Below are 19575 nucleotides of genomic sequence, written 5' to 3' on the forward strand. Positions count from 1 at the left end.
TGGTGAAACTCCTTCCAGCCTTGTTTGTTTGTAAAAAGTCTGGTGTAACATTGGATCTGCACAGCCTGCAGCGTTTCACAAGCCAGAGAGGAGCAGTGCAGCGCTTGCACAAGCATGATTATGCGAATTCACAGACAGGAAACACTGCTTGCTATTTAACATCTCCTTATCCCATCTTTCCCCCATTACGTTTGTGCCATCCAAACTGGTTCTTCCTTCCCTCCACCCTCCTTCGGGGTTAGACCTGGGAAATGTCCATCAGCTATTACCAGGCAGTACCAACCGAGATGGTTGCAGACGAGGTGCTTGGGCACACACAAACTTGGAAAGGAATATAATGAGGTAAAAATGGGAGATAAATTGTCCCTGGATCATGACTGTCCTTTCCTAACCTGTGGCCAGGGAGGACCATAAACATTCATCCCACTGAGAGTGTATCTGCCACTTGAGATGCACTGCAGAGAAATGCCCAGCTTTACTATTGTTATTTTACTCATCAGGGGATAACTGATCTTTTTGTACCGCAGGTTTCAATTCAGAATAGTTGTGTTTTGGTTTTTTTTTTCACCCAGACATCAAAGAAGTTCTGATTGGCAGCTCGGAAATTTGCGTAAGGTCTGAAAGGAGGATTTATAGGAAACGAGCAGATGGTCTACTAGAGAATTTCCCCAGGAGGCTGCAGTTATTTAAAAATGGGAGAAATGAAATAGACTGTACAAAATTTGACTGTAAAATTAACTGGCCAGCCAGCAGCTAAATACTTAACCAAAATGATTCAGCTTGGCCCCTAGCATAAGCATGTAATGAAGTGATGTGTCTGTGAGCTGACGCCACACACATTATTTTGAGTTTCACCTAATAAGTGCGCATGAATGAAAGATGATTTTGCTATGCACGGTTCTTGCTGTGGTGGGGCCTCTCCTCTCACAGTGGCAACGTGATTGTTCAGGCATGCAGGAAAATGCTACAAAATGCTGTTCATTTTAAATGAAATATAAAGCTGTTCAGTGGAATTTCTTTAATTTTTAAACTGCTCTTTTTAGCCTCATAAACATAAGAGTTAACATATTGATTAAATTCCAATATTTGGTTAAATAATCAAATATTTAATATTTGAGGAAAAAAAACCAAACTGCTTTATTTTGGGGATGCAAGACTCGAGGATGTTAACCGTAAGTAGTCAAATATCATGCCACTTTAAAAAATTAGTGAACTCATGTCACTTTGGAGTTGTTTGCCACGTGGCTTTAGACTTTCAATATCCACGTTTCCAACGTTTTTTCTTCTGAATCTGTGATACATAGAAATTAGGGGATTTGTGTATGGGTGGGTGTTTTTAAATGGACAATGAGATTTTTAGTGCAAATCCCATCATTTCAGATGCTAAAGTTTTAAGAAACGCAAACTTTGTATGCCACATTAAATGAACGATGGATTCAGAAACCAATTGAGTTCATTATTCTTTAAAAAGTTGAGAAAACACCATTTTTCAAAATTTAAATCCCTACGAAGGACCCTTTGGAGAAGGCAGATAGGCTTTAATTCTCTCATGTTATGTTTTAAATTGAATACCCAGCGGAGGGAACTGTCTGAAATAATAAAAAGCGTTTAATTACTCTCATGCTCATTTGTTTGTGTTCTGGTTTGCTTCTCCCAGAAACTTACTCATAGCACCTGGTGTCATGGGAGTAGTCCCGTGGGCCACGTGCAGCCATAGTTCTGCTGGGAGTCCATTGGCGTAATGCTGGTGCAGAATGTAATTAAACCGGATTTCTCTTCCAGCCTGCTGTGTTTGCATAATTCTTCGTAATGGTAGTAATACACCTATTGAATTTAGAAACCAGCCTTCATAACCTTTGACCTAACCTCCTGAAGTGCTAACGGGAGAGAGTAAATATCCAAACGGCTATGTGAAATTCTTAACTGAGCCTAGATACGTACTTCCCTGTACATAAAGCCTTACAAATGTGTGTTTATGGCAGATTTTCCCCCTTCCCTCCAGCATTTAATTTCCATTAGCCTCAGAGTTAGAGCCTCTGGAAAAAAAAAAAATCTCATAATTCAATGCTATCTTCCAGAAATTAAAAAAAAAAAACATTTGGAGAGTGAATTCATGGCAGTGCAGTTGCTCAGGTTGAGCTAAGGCAGAAATTTTGTTTGCGAAGTGCTAGCTCACACTAGTCCCGTATGAACCAAAACCAGGCACCGCCCTGGGGGTGTGCAAGAGTCTGCAAGGCTGACACAGAGGGTGAAGAGTATTCTGTTGTTTAACCAAAGTTCATCTGGTATGAAAACATGGAGAGGCGAGTTTTGAACCCTGCCATTGATAGAACTAATCTTGCAGTTTATTATTTGCTATTTGCTGATGTTTCTGAAATTAAGTCAGTTGTATAGAAATGAACAGAACATACCATGTTTCAGAGCTATTGTGCTGCACTCTAAAAGATTAATTTCCGATGTTTAATCTGCTACTGTTTGTTTATAGTGTAGAATCTGAGTCTGCCATATGATTATGTGTCCTATAACAAGGTGTAGTCCTTTTGGCTTCCTTTGCAGAAACAAAAGATCTGTCTATGAAGTAGTCCTCCTGCATCTGTCATGTTCAGCCCAATTGCTTACCTTCTAGTTCATAGGGTACAAGGCCGAGTTTATGCAGAGCCCCTGCCTTCTGACTTTGGGCAGCCCTGCTAATTCCCTGAAAGCTTCTTGGTTCCCATTTTTACAATCGTGATGGAGGAGCTGGAGGAAGACATTAAGGCCCTGGTTTTTAAACGTTAAGAGCCTTTGCCTCCTTGAGGTTTATCCGTAGAATATTGATAAGTGAAGTATTTTCATAGCCTTTGTTATGGATCTGATAATATTTGTGTTGATTTGATTTTTGTATTGGATTTCTCCTTTCTAAAAAGGAATGTTCAGTCTGGGGGGAGAGAGAAAGAGCGAGTTATGAAGAGTGCTCGGGGTATGGGACCAGCTGTGGTGGATGAGACAAAAGGTCCATCTAGCTCAAGGTCCTTGGCCTGAGTGAGAGAGAGAAAGAGAGAAACAAAGTATGTACAGAGTGATCCTGGCCGCAAGATTTGCACCATGTAATTTTGTGGTACAACTAAATTTTGAATGGGGTGCAGTTATCTGAAAACCTCAGTTTAAAAGTGGATGTGGCAGGGAACTGATGAGGGTGAGAAGATGGTCTGGAAGAAAGTGCAGTTGAAGGGAAAGGAAATCCTCTCCTCTGCCGTGTGGTGTGTATAGCATTCCCAGGGTCAGAGGGTGTCCCAGGGAAAGCATGACGATAAATGCAACTGTCTGGATAATGTCCTCTGGAGAGGCCTAAGGTTAGCTTTGATCCTTGCAAGAGGATCACCCTTAGCAGAGGTGAAAGAAGGGTCCTTCGAAAGTAACAACCAGTCATGACTGAGCACTAAGTGACTCTAATGTGTTGAATATTCCTTTCTCTTTGGTCTCTCTCAGTTGTCTTCACCTTTTATCTCTCATTTTCTGCGTAAGTCACCTGAGGCAGGGGTAGAAAGCAGGGACCGACTCCGAGTTTTGATGTGACCTGAGGAGTGCGACCTCAGAGATGTCTAGAGAGTTATGTTATGGCCAAACTGAAGAGCCACGGTTCAGGATTTAGGAAGCTGGACGCATTCTCTCACTGTAAACCATACATTAAAGCCATGTTTCCTTTACAGGAAACTAACAGCTTGTGAGAGCCTTGTCAGTTGTGTTTGGATGGCTATGTCACTTGTATTGCAGCAGGTAACTGATAAAGAGATGCCAAATAATTTGTTATCTAACAATGAAATCAAAGCAAAACAATTCTGAGAAATAGAATTGAATCCGCAAGTGGCGTGTATTGACATTTGCCTATTGCAGTAATTGCACTTGCAAATTAGTCCTGTGTTCGCTCTTTGGAAGAATATCTGAAAGTAAGTGATTTTTGTAGTTAACTTGCAAAGTTGTACTAACATAGCGGAATTTATTGCTCAAGAGAAGCAGCATGTGAATTTATCCCCCATATTCTTCCACCCACTAAGTTCTTCTAAGCAATTTCTTTTCTCTGTAAACAGTCAACTGAACTTGCCAGCTACAGCAAGCATTTTTTTTTTTTCCACCTTCTTTGTGCTGTATTATTTTCTGGTCTGTCACATTCTTTCTCTGTCTTCAGTGTTCATCTTTATACAGCTTCTCTTGCGTCGCAGCCCTAAAGAATAAGAAAAATTAATTACTGAGCCAGTGAATTTACTAGTATTGTGTAGTCCAGAGATATGGCTCTGTGCTTATCATGCTTTCTTTGACTTCTAGGTGCATAGATTTTTATCTTTTTTAAAAAAAAGAAAATCACCAGATCTATTTGTTTGACTAATGAGTAGAGGAAAGAAAATTGATCTGGGAGGGGCATCCTCCTTGCTCTTTGGACATTGGGAGAATTTTTATGCTTCACAGCACAAAAATTGCTAGGGATTGCTTTCGGGAAGGGGGGAGAGGTGGACATCAGCTGCTGCAAGGAATGGAGCGTGTTCACAGGAGCTCTCATGCATTATTCATCACAAGCTCTTTTCACTGGGATCAGCTGGAGGAAGTAGTTAGTCTAGTTTGAGCTACACTAATATTATATTTTGGGGGCTTAAACAAGCCCAGGCAAGTACAGCACCAACTCTTTCTCTCATCTGCAGGCAAATGTAGGGCAGCCAGCAGCTCTGCTTACACAGCTCCATCTCTTTAGTCTGGATAACAGAAGTCATGCAACCAGGGGAAGCTACACGGAGGATACACACATGCATTCATGCTGGAAAATGAAGCTTCAGGTAGGAGAATGCCTTGTCAGCAGAGTATCTTGGCTTTACAGTTCATTGTAGGGATGCTGTTAAGCCCTGCAAAATAAATATGTACGTCAGGGCAGCCTGTCAAGAGAGGCTGCTGTGGAGGCTCCTCGTTAGGGTGCTGCATGAACGATCCCTTTTAGTGTGATACTTCGTTCAGTTCTAATTGTGAAGCTACTTTTTTTTAAGCACCTTTCCTTCATTCACGCTAACATTCTTCTGAAGGTGCTGAGGATTAAAAGTAGAGAGACAACTTGCTGGTTTTTGGAAATTTTTGGGGTTGTTTTTATTTAAGCTGGCTTTTTAATTGTATTGGTATTAGCACTTTTATTTGGGGGGAGGAGGTAACTGTAAGAGATTCTGTTAAAACACAGCTGGATGTGATAAACCTTAAGCTCCAATTGTGTCCTTTCAGAGCATGTGCATTTGAATGGCTGCAGTATTTACTACCTTTTTTTTTTTTAATTTTCTGAATAAAGATGCTTGTAAATTGGGGCTTCTGTTCTCAAAAGCTTGTCTGTATTTTCTAATGTTATCAGTTGTTCTAAAAGAAATCTACATTCCTTCTCTGTACAAGCTTTGTATATTTAGATATCAGGACTCGAGCAACACCATTAGTTCAGTTTTAGACAAAGAAGGGGATTTTGCAAAACCTTATGGAACAATAACAAAGGGTCTTTGTTCTGTTCTGTGAGCATTATTTGCTGTGCAGTGTGTGGGTTTGTGCATGTGTAAGAGAGGGAGGTATACAAACACATAATCTCATTTGGCAAGAATGTTCAAATGTTACTTGCTTTGTGTCTCTGAAGTATGTGTGCTGCTTCTGGCTGCTGACTGCATTGGTGCGTGTGCGTCCCGCCTGCCTGCCTTCTCTGGTTGGGGGGGTTGTTTCGGTTTGGGGAGGATTTTTTATTTATTTATTTATTTAGGTGGGCTGCTAAAACCCCCAAACTTGAAAGTGCAAAAATCAAGAGTCCCTGCTAGACAACTAGGACTAAACAGTGCTTTGCTGTGCAGACAAGTTGTTTTCTTCTCAAAACAAGAGCTTGAAGTCCAATCCAGGGTTTAGTAAATAAGCATTACTGGTGGAAGCAGAAATTGTCAGCTTTATGTGAAATCCCCTCGGAGGAGATTAATGATCACGTGCTTCTGGTGAAGCTTAAATGTACGCTGCCTGCCAGTATGTTGTCTTCCAAGATGACTTGATCATCTAAATAGAATTTGCATGTACACAAGAATGTGATATTTATTGACATTTATTTTCTCCTTTTGTTAACAATTGGGAATGACAATATTTTGTCACACACATTATCAGCCTGTGACTTCGGGGGTGGGAGTGGTGGGAGACACATCAGGACTTTTGGGAGTCCTAAATAACTTGAAACGTTGACTTAAAAACTTTAAAAGCTCCTTTTGACTTCGTATGTTAAAGTTTTTGAAATTTATATGCTGTACACACAGAAAGAACTGATCTACTACTTGAATTTTGCAGATGCTTCAGTATTTGTCGTGAGATAGAGAGGTGACAGTCTAATACTCTTACAACAGATTGTGTGACCTTTCAATGCATAAGATCCTTGTTTCATGTAGGCTCGCTAGCAGGATTCTTTATCTGATTTTATTAGACTTGTGAGGTCCTATGCATTCAGTTACTTGATTGAAGTCAGCGGAATTAAGAGATGGATTTGGGATTATGTGATTTAAACTTTAAGATTTTTTCTTTTTAACATTAAAGTGTATTTTACTGCTTCACTACTCAGTTACACCTGGAGTCCAGAGTTGTGCTGTCTAGTCATCAGGGTACAGGGAAGGAACAGTTATTTCTGCACTTGGCATGTTTAATGTACTGGGCTGATGTGTTGATAGTTTAAAATGAAGTTTTCTAAAAACATCTCTGTGGTGTTCTTTTTCAACTGTCCACATTCAGATTTTGTCTGTACTCAGCCCTGTTGACACCCACTCAGCTGATTATTTTTTTTAATAATCAAATAAGATTTAATACTGTCACTGTAGCACAAAACAGCAATTACAGCCTTATTGGCACAGAGAGCACTCAAGCGCTTATGTTCGCCTCCGGCTTAAACCAGTTTGGGCCCAGATAAGAGTGTCATCATTGCCGTGCCATCTGAAAGTGCTCAGGCTTATGCCCATGCTTCAGAAATTCCTCAAAATGCTCGTACAGCCGAGGCTGAGGGACCTGGAAGGACTATGACACTGCAGAACATAAAATCTCACTCTTGCGGAGAGGAGTGTTATTCTGGTGTTTACCATTTTTTTAGTCAGACATTATTATTAATAATAAAATAAGGAACTTTCACATATCTGGGAAATGGTTGGGATCAAAACATCTGCAAAAATTCCCAAAGATTTGCTCCATCAGCTAAGAGTGAGGACAATATTTGGGCTGAACAGAGCACCTCAGGCATTACTTTCAGATGCAGGAAGGTGAGAGTTTGTACTGAACAAACAAAACCAGCTAATGAATAAGGGGGAAAAAAGGGCACAAATCCAATTTTGGTTATTTTTCTGTAGATCATTGTGAAGAACTGGAATCAGACCAGAACAGGAAACATGATACTCTGTGTTCAGACTGTGGCAGGGAGCAGGACTGAGACTTATTTGATAAAACTCCTTACCAGTTTCATCTCCTATCTCAGTGTCTCTTTGTAATGGAATATGAAGGTTCCTAATGGTAGAGTCAGAAATATAATTAAAATATTCAGTATTTGGCAGCAGCAAGAAATGATACAAACTGAAATGAAGAGTATGCTTCTGTTGGTATTAAAGGAGTGAATGGAAGAGGAGTTACTAGCTAGTTCTGTGATATAAAGGCAGCATCGTATTGTAACAACATTTAAATGGAATGGTTGCAGCTGCGATGTCCTTCGGAAAAGTAGTAAAAACCAGGGAAGGCTAAGCATGGTGGCCTCTTCATAGGACCTATCAAGCAGTGGAGAAACTTTAGGGTTTTTTATTTCTTGCTGACGAGATTTTAAAGGTAGGTCTATGGTGGGAACAGATGTAAGTTTGTGTTTGTGGGGTTTTTATTTAAAAAAATAACTGAAGAATAAATTTAGGTTGAAAATCAATTTTTCAGTAGTGCAAAATGAACATATTTTCAGTCCATGGCCTTCTGCCACTAGGCTGTCTCCCAGAAAGCTTAGTGGTGGCCAGTATTCTAGTGCCATGGTGGGGCTGCAATCAAATTGCTTGTGATGACAAATGATGTAAAATTGATCTGGAGCGTATATTACTCCGCATTCATGATTTCAGTTTTATAGCCTGCGGTACACCATCCAGCCTTTTCTCAGGGTCAGCCAGCTTCCTTATGGTTTTGCCACTGTCCCTTCCCCCAGAGTGGGGTGGCCCTCTGCCTCCGTCCTTTGCCAGCAGTGGGGAGGGACAGTGTCTGGCTCCCTCCCATGGATGTGGTTTGAGGGGGAAACAACAGTGGGGCTGCAGGAGGGAAGCTCCTCTGCACCTCCTTGAGGAAGTGCAGTATGCCAGGCTGGAGCTCTCCCCACCTCCGTCTGGTGGAGGAGGGCAAAGGAGTGCCATCGTGTCCTTCTGCTTCAGCCTCAGTACCGGGATGGATTTGGCTACTTCATCGTGGGCATGTCTTGGCCACTGGTGACAAGCAAGGGTCAGTAAGAGGAGGGACAGAGACTGTTTCCCTGCAACCACACTTCCCCAGACCCCCATGTCTCGTTGTCTAAAAGGCACAGGATGCACCGATACCATGATAACAGAGCAGGAAGGACCAAACCCATGTTGTCCATCCTTTCTTCCCTCCTGGAAATGACTGCAGGGCAGGCAGAAATACAAAGCTTCCAATAGGGAAGTACCCTATGTAAGATTTGGTGGAGACAGGGATATCGGGCAAACATGCACCTCCATGGATTGACTGCAAGTCAAGTAAGTCAGGACTTGACTGCCGATACAGCCAAACGGAATCCAAAAGCTGTGTCAGCACATTAGTGCGGAGACGTGCAAACCCGCACACCGCCTCTCTCTGAGCAAGTCTCGGGCACAGGGCTCAGCGACATGCTGTCTTGGCTATACAGCTCTGGTTTGGGCTGGTATATTTGTGCATTCATATTAAAGTAACAGCAAATTAACAGGTTGGAGGTAAACTAGTGTTTTGATGTTTTGCAAGGTTTTGTGTACAATAAATGGTAGTGTGTGGTTGCAGTTGGGCTTTGGAGCTTCCCAGTTGTATATTTGCCTTTCAGCAATGTTTAGAGGACAATCGTGAAGTGAGATGACTGTAGACTCGTACAACATCCGAGCTAAAAGCTAACAGAAACACATTTCAACACTGTTTGTAAATGTCGGCATATGGACGCTTATGACCTTGGGTTCAGGTACAAAATCATGAATACGGACAGGCCAGTGTGGGACTGCAGACCTCTCCAAGGCAGACCACCTGTGTATTGACCTCTGTAGAGAGCTTTAGCCTTTGTGCCTTTCCTGTGCTTCTGGAGAAGTCTGTGTGAAACTAGTGAAGGCTGGCAGCTTGAAAGCACTGAGAAAATGGAGGTCAGGGAAGAACTGACAGCAACTATTGCAGTCTGGAATCTGGGGAGTCCGTTTCTGGTCTGTCTGCAGGGAGGAGCACAGTCCTCTTTATAGGGTCATCCTAGGATATTTTCATCTGACCTGGGTCGCTGCACTACAGGTATTTGAGGCGCTGGCGGCATCTTTTTTTTTTTTTTTTTTTTTCTCCCTTGCTCCCTTCCTGTCATGCATTGTTGTTTTCCTGATTTGCCTATTTTTTACTAAGGTCAAAATTCAATTTCTGGAGGGAGTCATCCCCTATATGGGAGCATGAAAAAATGTTTTCTTGAACCATTCAGGACTAAATGTATATCATGAATGACGATTATTCCAGAGATCTGACTCAAAGACCCAAACAGTCCTTTATGCTCACAGTAACAGGAATGCTAAAGTTGTCAACGAAGTCAAGATCGTAGCTAGAACTGAGAACATGAGAACTGCTGTGCCAGGTTGGACCAAAGCACTTTGTGGCAGTGTGCAACAGGAGATGCTTGGGGAGTAGTGTAAAAACAGGCCTGTGATTATGTAGTATGTCTAAAAGTAGGCATATCATCAACCATATAATGATGCCTCCCCAGAAAGCTCTCCCAGCCTTCACTGATTTATAGCTTAAGGACTTTTCTTTATTCAATAGTTCTCAATAGATTCCTGTTCCACTAATCTCTCCAATAGCTTTTTGAACCCAAATAAAACTTTGAGCATCCACAACCACCTGGGGCAAAGAGTCCCACCATTAAATATGGATTGTGCAAAAAATAGTCTCTTTTTTTGTTCTGAACTGCTCATTTCATTGGATGGTTTTCATTCCCTTGTTCGTTTACTGGAGAGATGGAAAATTATTTCCTAGTTATTTTCTCCATGACCATTGGGGTTCTGTTAACTCTTTTCCATGTTGAAGAGCCCCAGTCATTTAGTCATTTCTCACATGGAAACCATGTGATTCATTCAGTCACCCCATTACCTTTTTCATATCCTTTTCAGTGTTACTAACTCCTGTTTGATTTCTGTGGGATGAGAACTGCACACAGTGTATAAAATAGCATTTCTGGGTTTGCAGAAGATGACAGTGGTTTCCTGGTTTGTTTTCTGTCCTTTCCTTAATAATTACAAACAGTTGGGGAGTTTTGGTCCACTACTGAGCCCTGAGCTGATGTTTCTGTAAAATTATTTTTATAACCTGAAGATTTTATTCCTAAGTACCAGGTCCCCAGCCTTGAATATGTAAAATTCAGCTTGTCACTTGACATCTATCCAGCCTGCATGTCATCTGCTATTTTACTAGCTGGTACAATGAGGTGGTTCTGTACCTTGCCTTGGCTAATGACAGGAAGCTGTACAGGAAGTAAACTTTACCACCTTGTAATTAACCTTGCTTTTCAGGCTGTTTTGTATTAACTCTCTCCCTGTGACACTCCACTGGTGACTTCCTTCTGCTGTGAAAACTGATTTTGTTTAAAAAAACAAACAAACAAACAAACAACAAAACCACCTTGGAAAAAAAATCCCAAACTATTTAATTTGTGAAATAACTTTCCTTTACAAAAGCTGCAATATATAAGATTTATTCACTAGACTGCTAGTGATTGCTTCACTGATCCTTCCTAGTATAGACATTGGCCTTCTTGCTCTGTAGTTTCCTGAATATCTCCTGGCACCTTTGCTAGAAACTGGTGTTGCACTACTCGCCTTCCATTCCCCTGTTACTAAAGCACTTTTAAGCAAGAGGCGATGCTCTGTGGTGATTATTTTAATTATTCCATCAATCCTTAACTTTGGGGCCAGGCTACTTTTAGAACGTAATAGAATTTAGGATTTCAAAACCAGATGTTCACAAATACCATTGATTTTAGAAATATTTTCTTGACCAATCATCCATGTGCAGATAGATATAACAATCAAGTATTCACTTAAAACTAAAATTATATCTCACAATTATTTTAAACTTAGTTCACTTGTCTTCAAAAAAACAGAACAGAAGATCTCCCAGCTTATTTACCTAATATGATTGTGCTAAATTTTTTGTAACTTCATGTATCAAATCTTTCTTTAGAAAAAAAATCTTGATTTTTTTTCCTTTGGATTTTTTTTTTCCCCTTTTTGTCCCAGACTACTAGCTTTTCTCAGACCTGGTTCAAAGATGAGTTTAAGTAATAAGAGTGCTGAAGTTTTCTTGTTTATTCTCCCATGCTCAAGGTGGAAGAATTCAAAGGAAAATGAGCATAGCCAGAGTGGCAGTTCTTTAAAAAAAACTTTTTTTTTTTTTAACTCCATTGAAATTTATTTCCTCTTTGAAATGTCTTTAATAAAAGTTCTGATCCTCAGTCACAAAATGTTTGTTATCTGATTTGGAATATGAATTCAATCAATTTGTAATACTGCTTGCTTTTGGGTTTTTTGGTTTTTTGGGTTTTTTTTTTTTTGTATGGAGGTACAAATAGAGGTACAGGCTTGATCTGTCAAATGGCTGTGAAATTAATATGGCCTGGGCATTGTATGTAAAGATCTCCAGAGAAAATTCAACTTCTAATTGAACATGAAGTAGCTTCCCCGCCCTGCTGCCCCCAAAACATTAGCCTGACGAACCATCTCAGCAGGAGGGTAACAGTCTTCAAGTATATCAGAAAGCAAGAGGTTAATAGGAGGAGTCAAGAATGCAGACTTAGGAAAGATTCTGACTTAGTACAAAACTTAGCTTTTCTGTATGAGTGCATTTCCTTCCTAAACTAAGGGTGTTTTTGCTGGGGTGTCACTGTAGAGCTGTCTGCCAGTATGCTTCTTTCTAAAGGTTAATCCCTAGCATTAGTCATGGTGAGGTAATTATTACTACTATTGATTTGTCCAGAAATATTTTTTACCTTCTATGTTTTAAACCCTTCCAGATATTCCTTTGGACTTCCTGCAGCAAAGCGAAGCTCTTAGTATGGTCCTTGCCTGCTCCACTCCCAGTTTTTGGTGACATTTAGAGTCTCTGTGGGGTTGATAGCAAGGCTTCACTTGAAGTCACTTTTGAGAACAGGTACTTTCACTCTTCAAGCATTATTTTTTGGTGGCATGTGACAGTGGCACTGAAGACCCCTCATGTTATGTCCTGTTTATTAGGTATTAGGTATAGGTATTGTAGGTATGTAGGAAAAGACCACCTTTCATCTCTCAAAACTGTCAGTCTACAAAAGTGAGCATGCACAGCAAGAAAAAGTTTTGCTTGCTCCGTTTTACCCCTAAGGAACTGAAGTATAAATTGAAGTGGCTTGCCCAAGGAGCACACAAAAATGATTAAACTACAAACACATATTTCCCTGACTCAAAAATCAGTCATGTATCCTTGACCACTTCCTTCACTAGAACTGGTGTTGGGCTGTTCCCTTCTGAGGCCTGAATTCTCTTTCAGCACAGGTACTAGGAGTACCTGGAAATGCAGGGAAAGGGCTTGTCTCCAGGTTTGCCCATTTTACTCTTGTTTGACCTTCCTTTTAAATAATCGTATGTGATTACTGTAATTCTCAAAGCTTTGAGTGTTGATTTCTGAGGGGTGTCCGTGGATTTTAACTCTATCTGTTAAAGGCAGCCTGGTCCTAACTAGCATTGGTGATTCTGATTAGCAGAATTTGTTGTCTCTTCATGAAAACTACTCAACTGTACTGCCGTCTGCCCACACTTTTCTTCTTTCAAGAGATAAACGTGGCTTTCAGTAACGGTATATGGTAGTAAATTTTTAGAAGATGATGCAAATTTCTAAAACTTTTGCAATAAGAATGGTTTGACAGAGAATTGTGTCTCTGTCATATGCAGCATGGTCACAAGTGTTATAGATACCAAGCCATACCTTCTGTGTTTGTTAATAATGCATCACACGCCACATAGACTCCTTCACTCTGAGCCATGTCAAAGGACTACAAAGGTTTTGGAAGAGCAGGAGTCCTGTCAGCTACAATAGAAATGAGTCAGCCTCTATGGGGAAACCCTACCACTGCATGACAATGTTAGAAGAGTGTTTACAGAAAGGCAAAAATAGGCAGTTGTCAATAGACAATTCAGACAGAGCTATAAAGCAGAGCTAAACTTTGCTAAGTTACTGTTACATTGAGTTGCTGAGAAAAACAAGACACAAAAAAAAAGGGGCGGGGGGGGAGAAAAAAGAGAAACCTTTTCTATCTGGATCTTTAACAATCATAAATCTGTAAAGAACAGAGAGAATTTCAGATTATGCACTTCTTCCCACCTCCTCTCCTTTTTGATGTCTTTTTGTGGCTTGCTCTCCTTCCCTTTCATGTCTCTTCTTGATGTGTTTTTGACATTGGGATTTAATTTTTGTTAAACATCGCTTCTTCTGGGTATGTTGTTTTCACTTACAGATTCTTTCCACTTGTTGCTAAAGCTGTGCGTTTCTTTCTTACGGTTGCATTTGCTAAAAATACTGTTTTGTAATGTGTCTTGGAATCCATACATTTCTTTGTTAGCAACATCCCTTTCTCATCTGTGTGCTATACATGGACAAAAGACACAGACCATGATTAGGGACCTTCCTGGCGCTACTTTATTACCTTGACTTCAAGCTCACCAAGTAACTAGTGCTGCTAAATGTATTTGCTTGGTGGTTGTTACAGGTGTGTGGGAACCTTCCATGGCTTAAACCAAGATGATCAAGAACAGCCAAGCAATCAATGCCTTTGCCAATCATCTCAGAAACTAGGCTTTAATGAGTCAAATTGGCTGGAAAAAAGTAGGTCTCTGAAGACCTATGTTGTAAATTTCCTCTGCCTCTTTTAAAAGCAAAACCTGTGAGGTTCATGTCACCTTTTACTCTCGCTGAAGTGATTTTAGCTTCTCACAAGAGCAGTTCCACAATGGGTTTGAATGAGATAGCAGTTGTCTCTCTCAGTATGGCTTCACAGGCTCTGTAAAGTCTGATTGGGAGCTGCCCTTCTTCAAATGAGTTAAAATACCCTTGCCCTGAACTTTGTCTCCTGCTTGGTAGTGAATTAACTTTTCAGTCATTTGAATTGAATTAATGTGCTTTCTTTATGAGGCTAGCCATAAGGAAATCAGAAGGGCCCAACTCAAGCCTTTCATCATACGGCTGGACAGAGCATATCCACAGACGCCACTTCTTCCAAGTTCTCTTACTTTGTTGTTATCTGCAGACACCAGAAGGGTACTGTAAAGCTGTTCAGAAGTGCCTAAAGACATGGGATGTGCTCCAAGGAGCTTATTGTCTCAGGGAAGGTAAGGTAATGTAGAAAAGCATTGTGAGAGGGTGATTTTTCCGTTTTTTTAGTTAAGGAGTTCAGTACTGAAAGACTGCACAGACTATTATCTCCTCCTTCCCCTGCCCTTTTTCTCATCCCTTGTTTCTCCATTTTTGCCTTGTGGCAAAGGACAGGATGACTTCAACCTGTTGGCTAGGTGATAACCTGAGGCAGCCTGGCCTCTGTGAATGGCAGCTTCATTTGGTGAAAAAAGCCCTGAATTTCAGTCCCAGTAAAGAGAAAAAAAAAACAACAACCGAACAAAAACCCCCAAATGGCCATCTCCACCCCCCAGCCAAAACCAAAAAGCATACTGTTCCTTCTTCCTGAGATGTAACACTTTCAAAAGCAATATCTAAACAGTGGTACTGAAAGAATGAGATGATTATGTTAAAAGAAATGGTAATTTTTTGATCTCTGGATTGAGCATGAAAGGACCATACCCATGCATCTGTCCTGCATATAACTGAAAGAAAGGTTATGAAGATAAAGGTTCCTTTTGGTTTTTTTTTAATCTTACTCTTTTTTTTTTTTTTTTAAACTAATGCTTGAAACATGTATTTTTAAGATTTTCTTCCTGTCTCTTGCGGTTTACTAGGCAGTGTTGCTAACTTATTTTTATCATGTGTATTTTGGTGTACTCAGCCTTTGTGATTGGGGGTGTGCACACTCGTTTCATGAATTTTAAACTAATTTCATTATTTTGAAACTTGAGTCATGTTTTTTTGTGTATCAGAGGTTGACAAAACTGAATTGCGGTTGTTTAAAAAGTGGTGAACAGTTTGGCTTCTAAGTACTAGAGCTGGTAGTGCTTCAGTGGCAATTTGGTAACTTGAATTGGCATATTCCTAGACAAACTTTATACTTGGTCCTAGTGTGGACTGTGGAAACATGTGAATCTTTCACTTTTACTTTTTTTTTTTTTTTAAGTAAAAGTGAATCAGTGGTAGAAATTGGCAGTTCAAAAGAAGAAGGCGGCACTGAGGTAGCAGCAGAGTGCTGGGAAGAGGAAGAAATGTCTTTAAAATACTCTTCCAGGGCCTGGTTTTTGCACCTTCTGTTGGGCAGCTGGGCTGCTGTCAACATGGGGTTTTGTGTTTCTCTTGTTTGGGGATGTTTTTTTCCTTTCTTTCTAATTTAACGTCAAGTTCCCAACTTAGCCTAGCATAACAGGAAGCAGTCTTAAAACCAACCAATTTGAGCCCCCTTATGTTGACCTTGATGGTTGGTTGGTCTCCATATTGAGACGTTTTGTGGTTACTACACACTGTTATTTCTTTCTCTTGATATTAAGTTAATAGTTTTCTTTGAATAGTTTTTGCCATTCCATCTGGTTTCTGTTAACAGCTAATTTTGTTGTTTCTTGTCATCAGTTTCTCTCTTGCTGGCTAATGGAAAATTAGTGTTTTATGACTCATTGGGGTGCTTGGTTTATCTCGATTGACAGTCAGTTGTTAACATTAGGACTTTGAAATGTAACAACGCTCTTCCCCAAGGAAGTCTTTGTCTGTCTCAAAGGGGTCAGATTAGTTTGAAGAACCAGATGTAGTACCTTAGGCTATTTGAGGCACCAGCTCTGCTTTCAAATCCAGGCTGGGCCATCATGGTTAGAGTAATAATCCCTGTGTTTTCTCTGCTTTATTCAGGAACTATGCTTCTGCTATTTTTTTTTTTTCTTTTTAATACTTCCTTCTCCCGTAATTGTGGCCCTGCACCCACTCTGGTCTTCAGGAGAGCACTGACTGTGTGTTGCTCTCCCTAAGAATATCCCTTGTTTCAAGTCAAATTAGTCTCCTAATTTCTGTTGGCTTCCCGTTTCCCAGGTTACAATCAGGGGTCAGAGTAGGAGTTGACTTAGCGATCATCTGTCCTGCAGTCTGTTGTAGTTATTACAGTTAGGCAGAAGCTCTTAAATTAAGAAACGATGAGCCTAGCTGAAGCCAACATCCCTGAAACGGCTTTGTGTATGGGAAAGCTTGGGAGCTGCTGGTTTCAAAGGGTCAACAGTTTATAACTGTCCCTGTTGTTTTTCATCAACCTTAAAGTAATGAACTTTGACAAATTATTGTTCATATACTCCATCATTGCCACATTAGCATTTTAGCTGAGTGGCTTGCCCCCACTTGACCAGCTGTTTCAAGCTGCCTGTGTATTTCAACTGGAAGCATTTTCACAACGAAAAGACTTTTTATCAATTTTTTCTTGTGGCTGTAAGGGTAAGAGAGCTAAAAACTTGAGCTGTACTTTGAAGGCTCATGATTTACCGCCATACCTGTACTCAAATGGCAAACACACTGTAGACAGGCAAAAGAAAAACTAAAAAAGATCTTGCTGTCCATAAAGCTTATTTTGATTGGGAAACTAATACCGGCTGTGTGAGGCTGGGAGTTTTGTGTGGGTATAAGTTGCTTTTGCACCATGGTTTTTCATGGCATACCTGTGACATTTAAACAAATTACAACCCTATCCAAGCTTTTAATTAATTAATTTTTAATTAATGCATTGAGCATTTTCTGTCAAAAACTGCTATGTTAAATGTAAAGGGGAGTTGAAGAGTGGTGCCAGGACCAAGCCAATTCCAAAGTAAGGTAGCCTTAACCTACACAGTGTTTAAAAATAAGAGGACATCAGTCTTCCTAATAAACCATAAGCACCGGTGTTACAGATAATGAGAATTCTAGCTCATTACAAGCTGAATAAACCATTTCTATAAACCATTCTATTCCTCTGTTTCCCTCAGCTATACTGGGGCAAAGCTCTTGCAGAGGTAAGATTGAGACTATCTCCAGGTTATCTAGCATACAATGTCACTAGCTGTCCTGGGTGGAGAAGAACAGGTGTAAAGCAATGCATGTGATAATTCAAGAAATAAAACAAAGGTAGCCTTTTTAAAAAAACAAATAAAACGGAGGCCAAATTCATACAATGCCATACAAAAATCAAGCTAGGTAAATGCAGTTGATAATCTGACCCAAAGGCAGATTTTTTTCTTGTTTTTTTTAAAAGATATTTTAACGTTCTTTAATCAAGAAACTCAGCGTATTCTACAAACTCAGTATAATACTATGGCAGATGACAACTGGGAGAGACTTAGTGATGGGAGCTGAGGTTCTTTTGTCAAATGATTTCTGAGATGCAACAGCTGTAGGATGGATGTTAACAGTCTCATTTCTGCAGCCCATTATTTTGAAAGTGGGCAAGCTACAACAGGGACAAGGACATTCCTCAGGTGGGTACAGTTGGAAAGTGAATTCCTCATTCTCCTTTGCCATTAGATATTCTCCCCTAGCCCATGAAGAAGCATGTGAAGCAGGCCCTTCAGTCCACATTTTGTTGATGCTTCAAACCGTTAATGGTTTCTGCAAATTGTCTCTCATCAGAAGACCTAAATTTCTCATCCCAAATTGAACAAAGAAATGTAAGAGTCATCTTGCCATTAAAAAAAAACAAAACAAAACAAAAAAACCCAAAAAATTAGGGGGAGAGGAGAATTGTTTCTTGTTTCTCTCTTCCTCAGTTGTATTGCAGGTTATATTGCTTATTACTTGCTATATCCTCTTCCCCCTTTTTGCTCTTCTGCTTTTTATTTAAAAGAGTTTTCACTTCTGCCATGCCGCGTAGCAGCTGCTTTTGATTTGTGGAAGCACAAGTAGAAGTCTTCTTACGTGTCTCACTCCAGGGAACATGTTAACATGCTTTTCACTGAAAGGAAAAGAAAGGTGAACACAGATATATTTGAAATGAAAACAGAGCATCCGCAATATCAAGAAGTGTGAATTTAACGAGGAAACATGAGCTCCTGAATAGCAGTGGGAAGAGAATTTAAGTATGCTTAGTGTGATGCAAGCATTTTTTCAAGTTGTCCTCTTCTTTACCATTTATAGATATGAACCAGTTTTGCCTGTCAGTGCTTTTCAGAGGTGATCTCTGACTTTCTGTCCCATTCTTTTCAACTGAGCTTTGGGAAGGTTTGTTATCCAAGGCCGTAAAGGACTGACTACAGATAGTGAACCTCCTGGTTCCCAAGCCCTGGCTCAGTGGTCATCCTAACTTTTGCTCTTTTTGTTTGATGCTGTCTGTGATACAAATGAAATCAAGTACCTTGTCACTAAAATTCAGATGACACTTGCAGGACTTCTCTTTTTTGAGAGGGTTTCTTTGGCTTTAAACTAAGCCTGTAGCCCTTGGGATTTGGCCCTGTCTAGTGCAGATTCTTTCCATTAAATGAAACCAAAATGTAGTTTGTAGGGGTTTTTTTAATATATATGTATATACGTGCATGTGTGTGTGTATATATTTTAATGCATTTGACATAAGCCTGGCAGCTTTTACTCAATACACCAGTATCCATGCCTCTTAGTGTCTTTTGGCAGGTTGCTGTAGTCATCTTTAAATTTTCTTGTATTGCGTTATAAGCTCTCTGAAGCAATTCCAGCCTTTTGCCATGTGTTGTGCTTAGCACCACATTGCCCTGCTTCTGAATTCTCTTCTGTCTTGAAAGCATCAGTTGAATTTGGCAGAGTTTTCTATTTTCTAAATTACATCCAGATAGGATGTTCCAGTTGTTCTAGGCCCTCTGGCATTTGTAACTCTTGTTAGTGAGTTTAACTCCATATCTTTCAAGGAATAAAACTATCGCTTCTGTAAGTGTTTGTTAGAAGGGCATATTGAACTGGAAGCCAAATGTAATGCTCCACCTTTGAGGAGTGTTAGCTAGCAGAAAAATAAAATCCTCCTGGATTTAAAAATTATTTCAGTTCTTTTTTTATAAAGCTTAAAAGAGTTCCTCTTTGTACCCAGGATTAGATCTTGTGAAGACGGCTATATTTCTATCCATTTTAGTTTCTTGATATGGAAGTCACCCTCCTTTATATAGCATCCCAACATCCTTTTCTTGCATTGAATTAAAAAGTATTTCCAAATTGTTTTCCAGTGGTGATGGGGAATGATAC

General features: G+C 40.1%; 1 protein-coding gene across 6 annotated transcripts in view; it reads left to right on the forward strand.

Annotated features, from left to right (window-relative positions):
• MARCHF8 (membrane associated ring-CH-type finger 8) overlaps positions 1–19575 on the forward strand; it is a 95753-nt gene that overhangs the window by 34907 nt on the left and 41271 nt on the right. For 4 of the 6 annotated variants that reach the window (XM_082311037.1, XM_082311038.1, XM_082311039.1 and 1 more), the window contains exon 3: positions 4674–4805. The exons of the other annotated variants lie outside the window; for them this stretch is intronic. In XM_082311037.1, the coding sequence (XP_082167163.1) occupies positions 4674–4805 (132 nt within the window). The remainder of the gene's footprint in view (positions 1–4673; positions 4806–19575) is intronic. 6 annotated transcript variants of the gene reach the window in all.

Source organism: Platalea leucorodia (assembly GCF_965183815.1).
Source record: "Platalea leucorodia genome assembly, chromosome: 4".
Taxonomy (NCBI): domain Eukaryota; kingdom Metazoa; phylum Chordata; class Aves; order Pelecaniformes; family Threskiornithidae; genus Platalea; species Platalea leucorodia.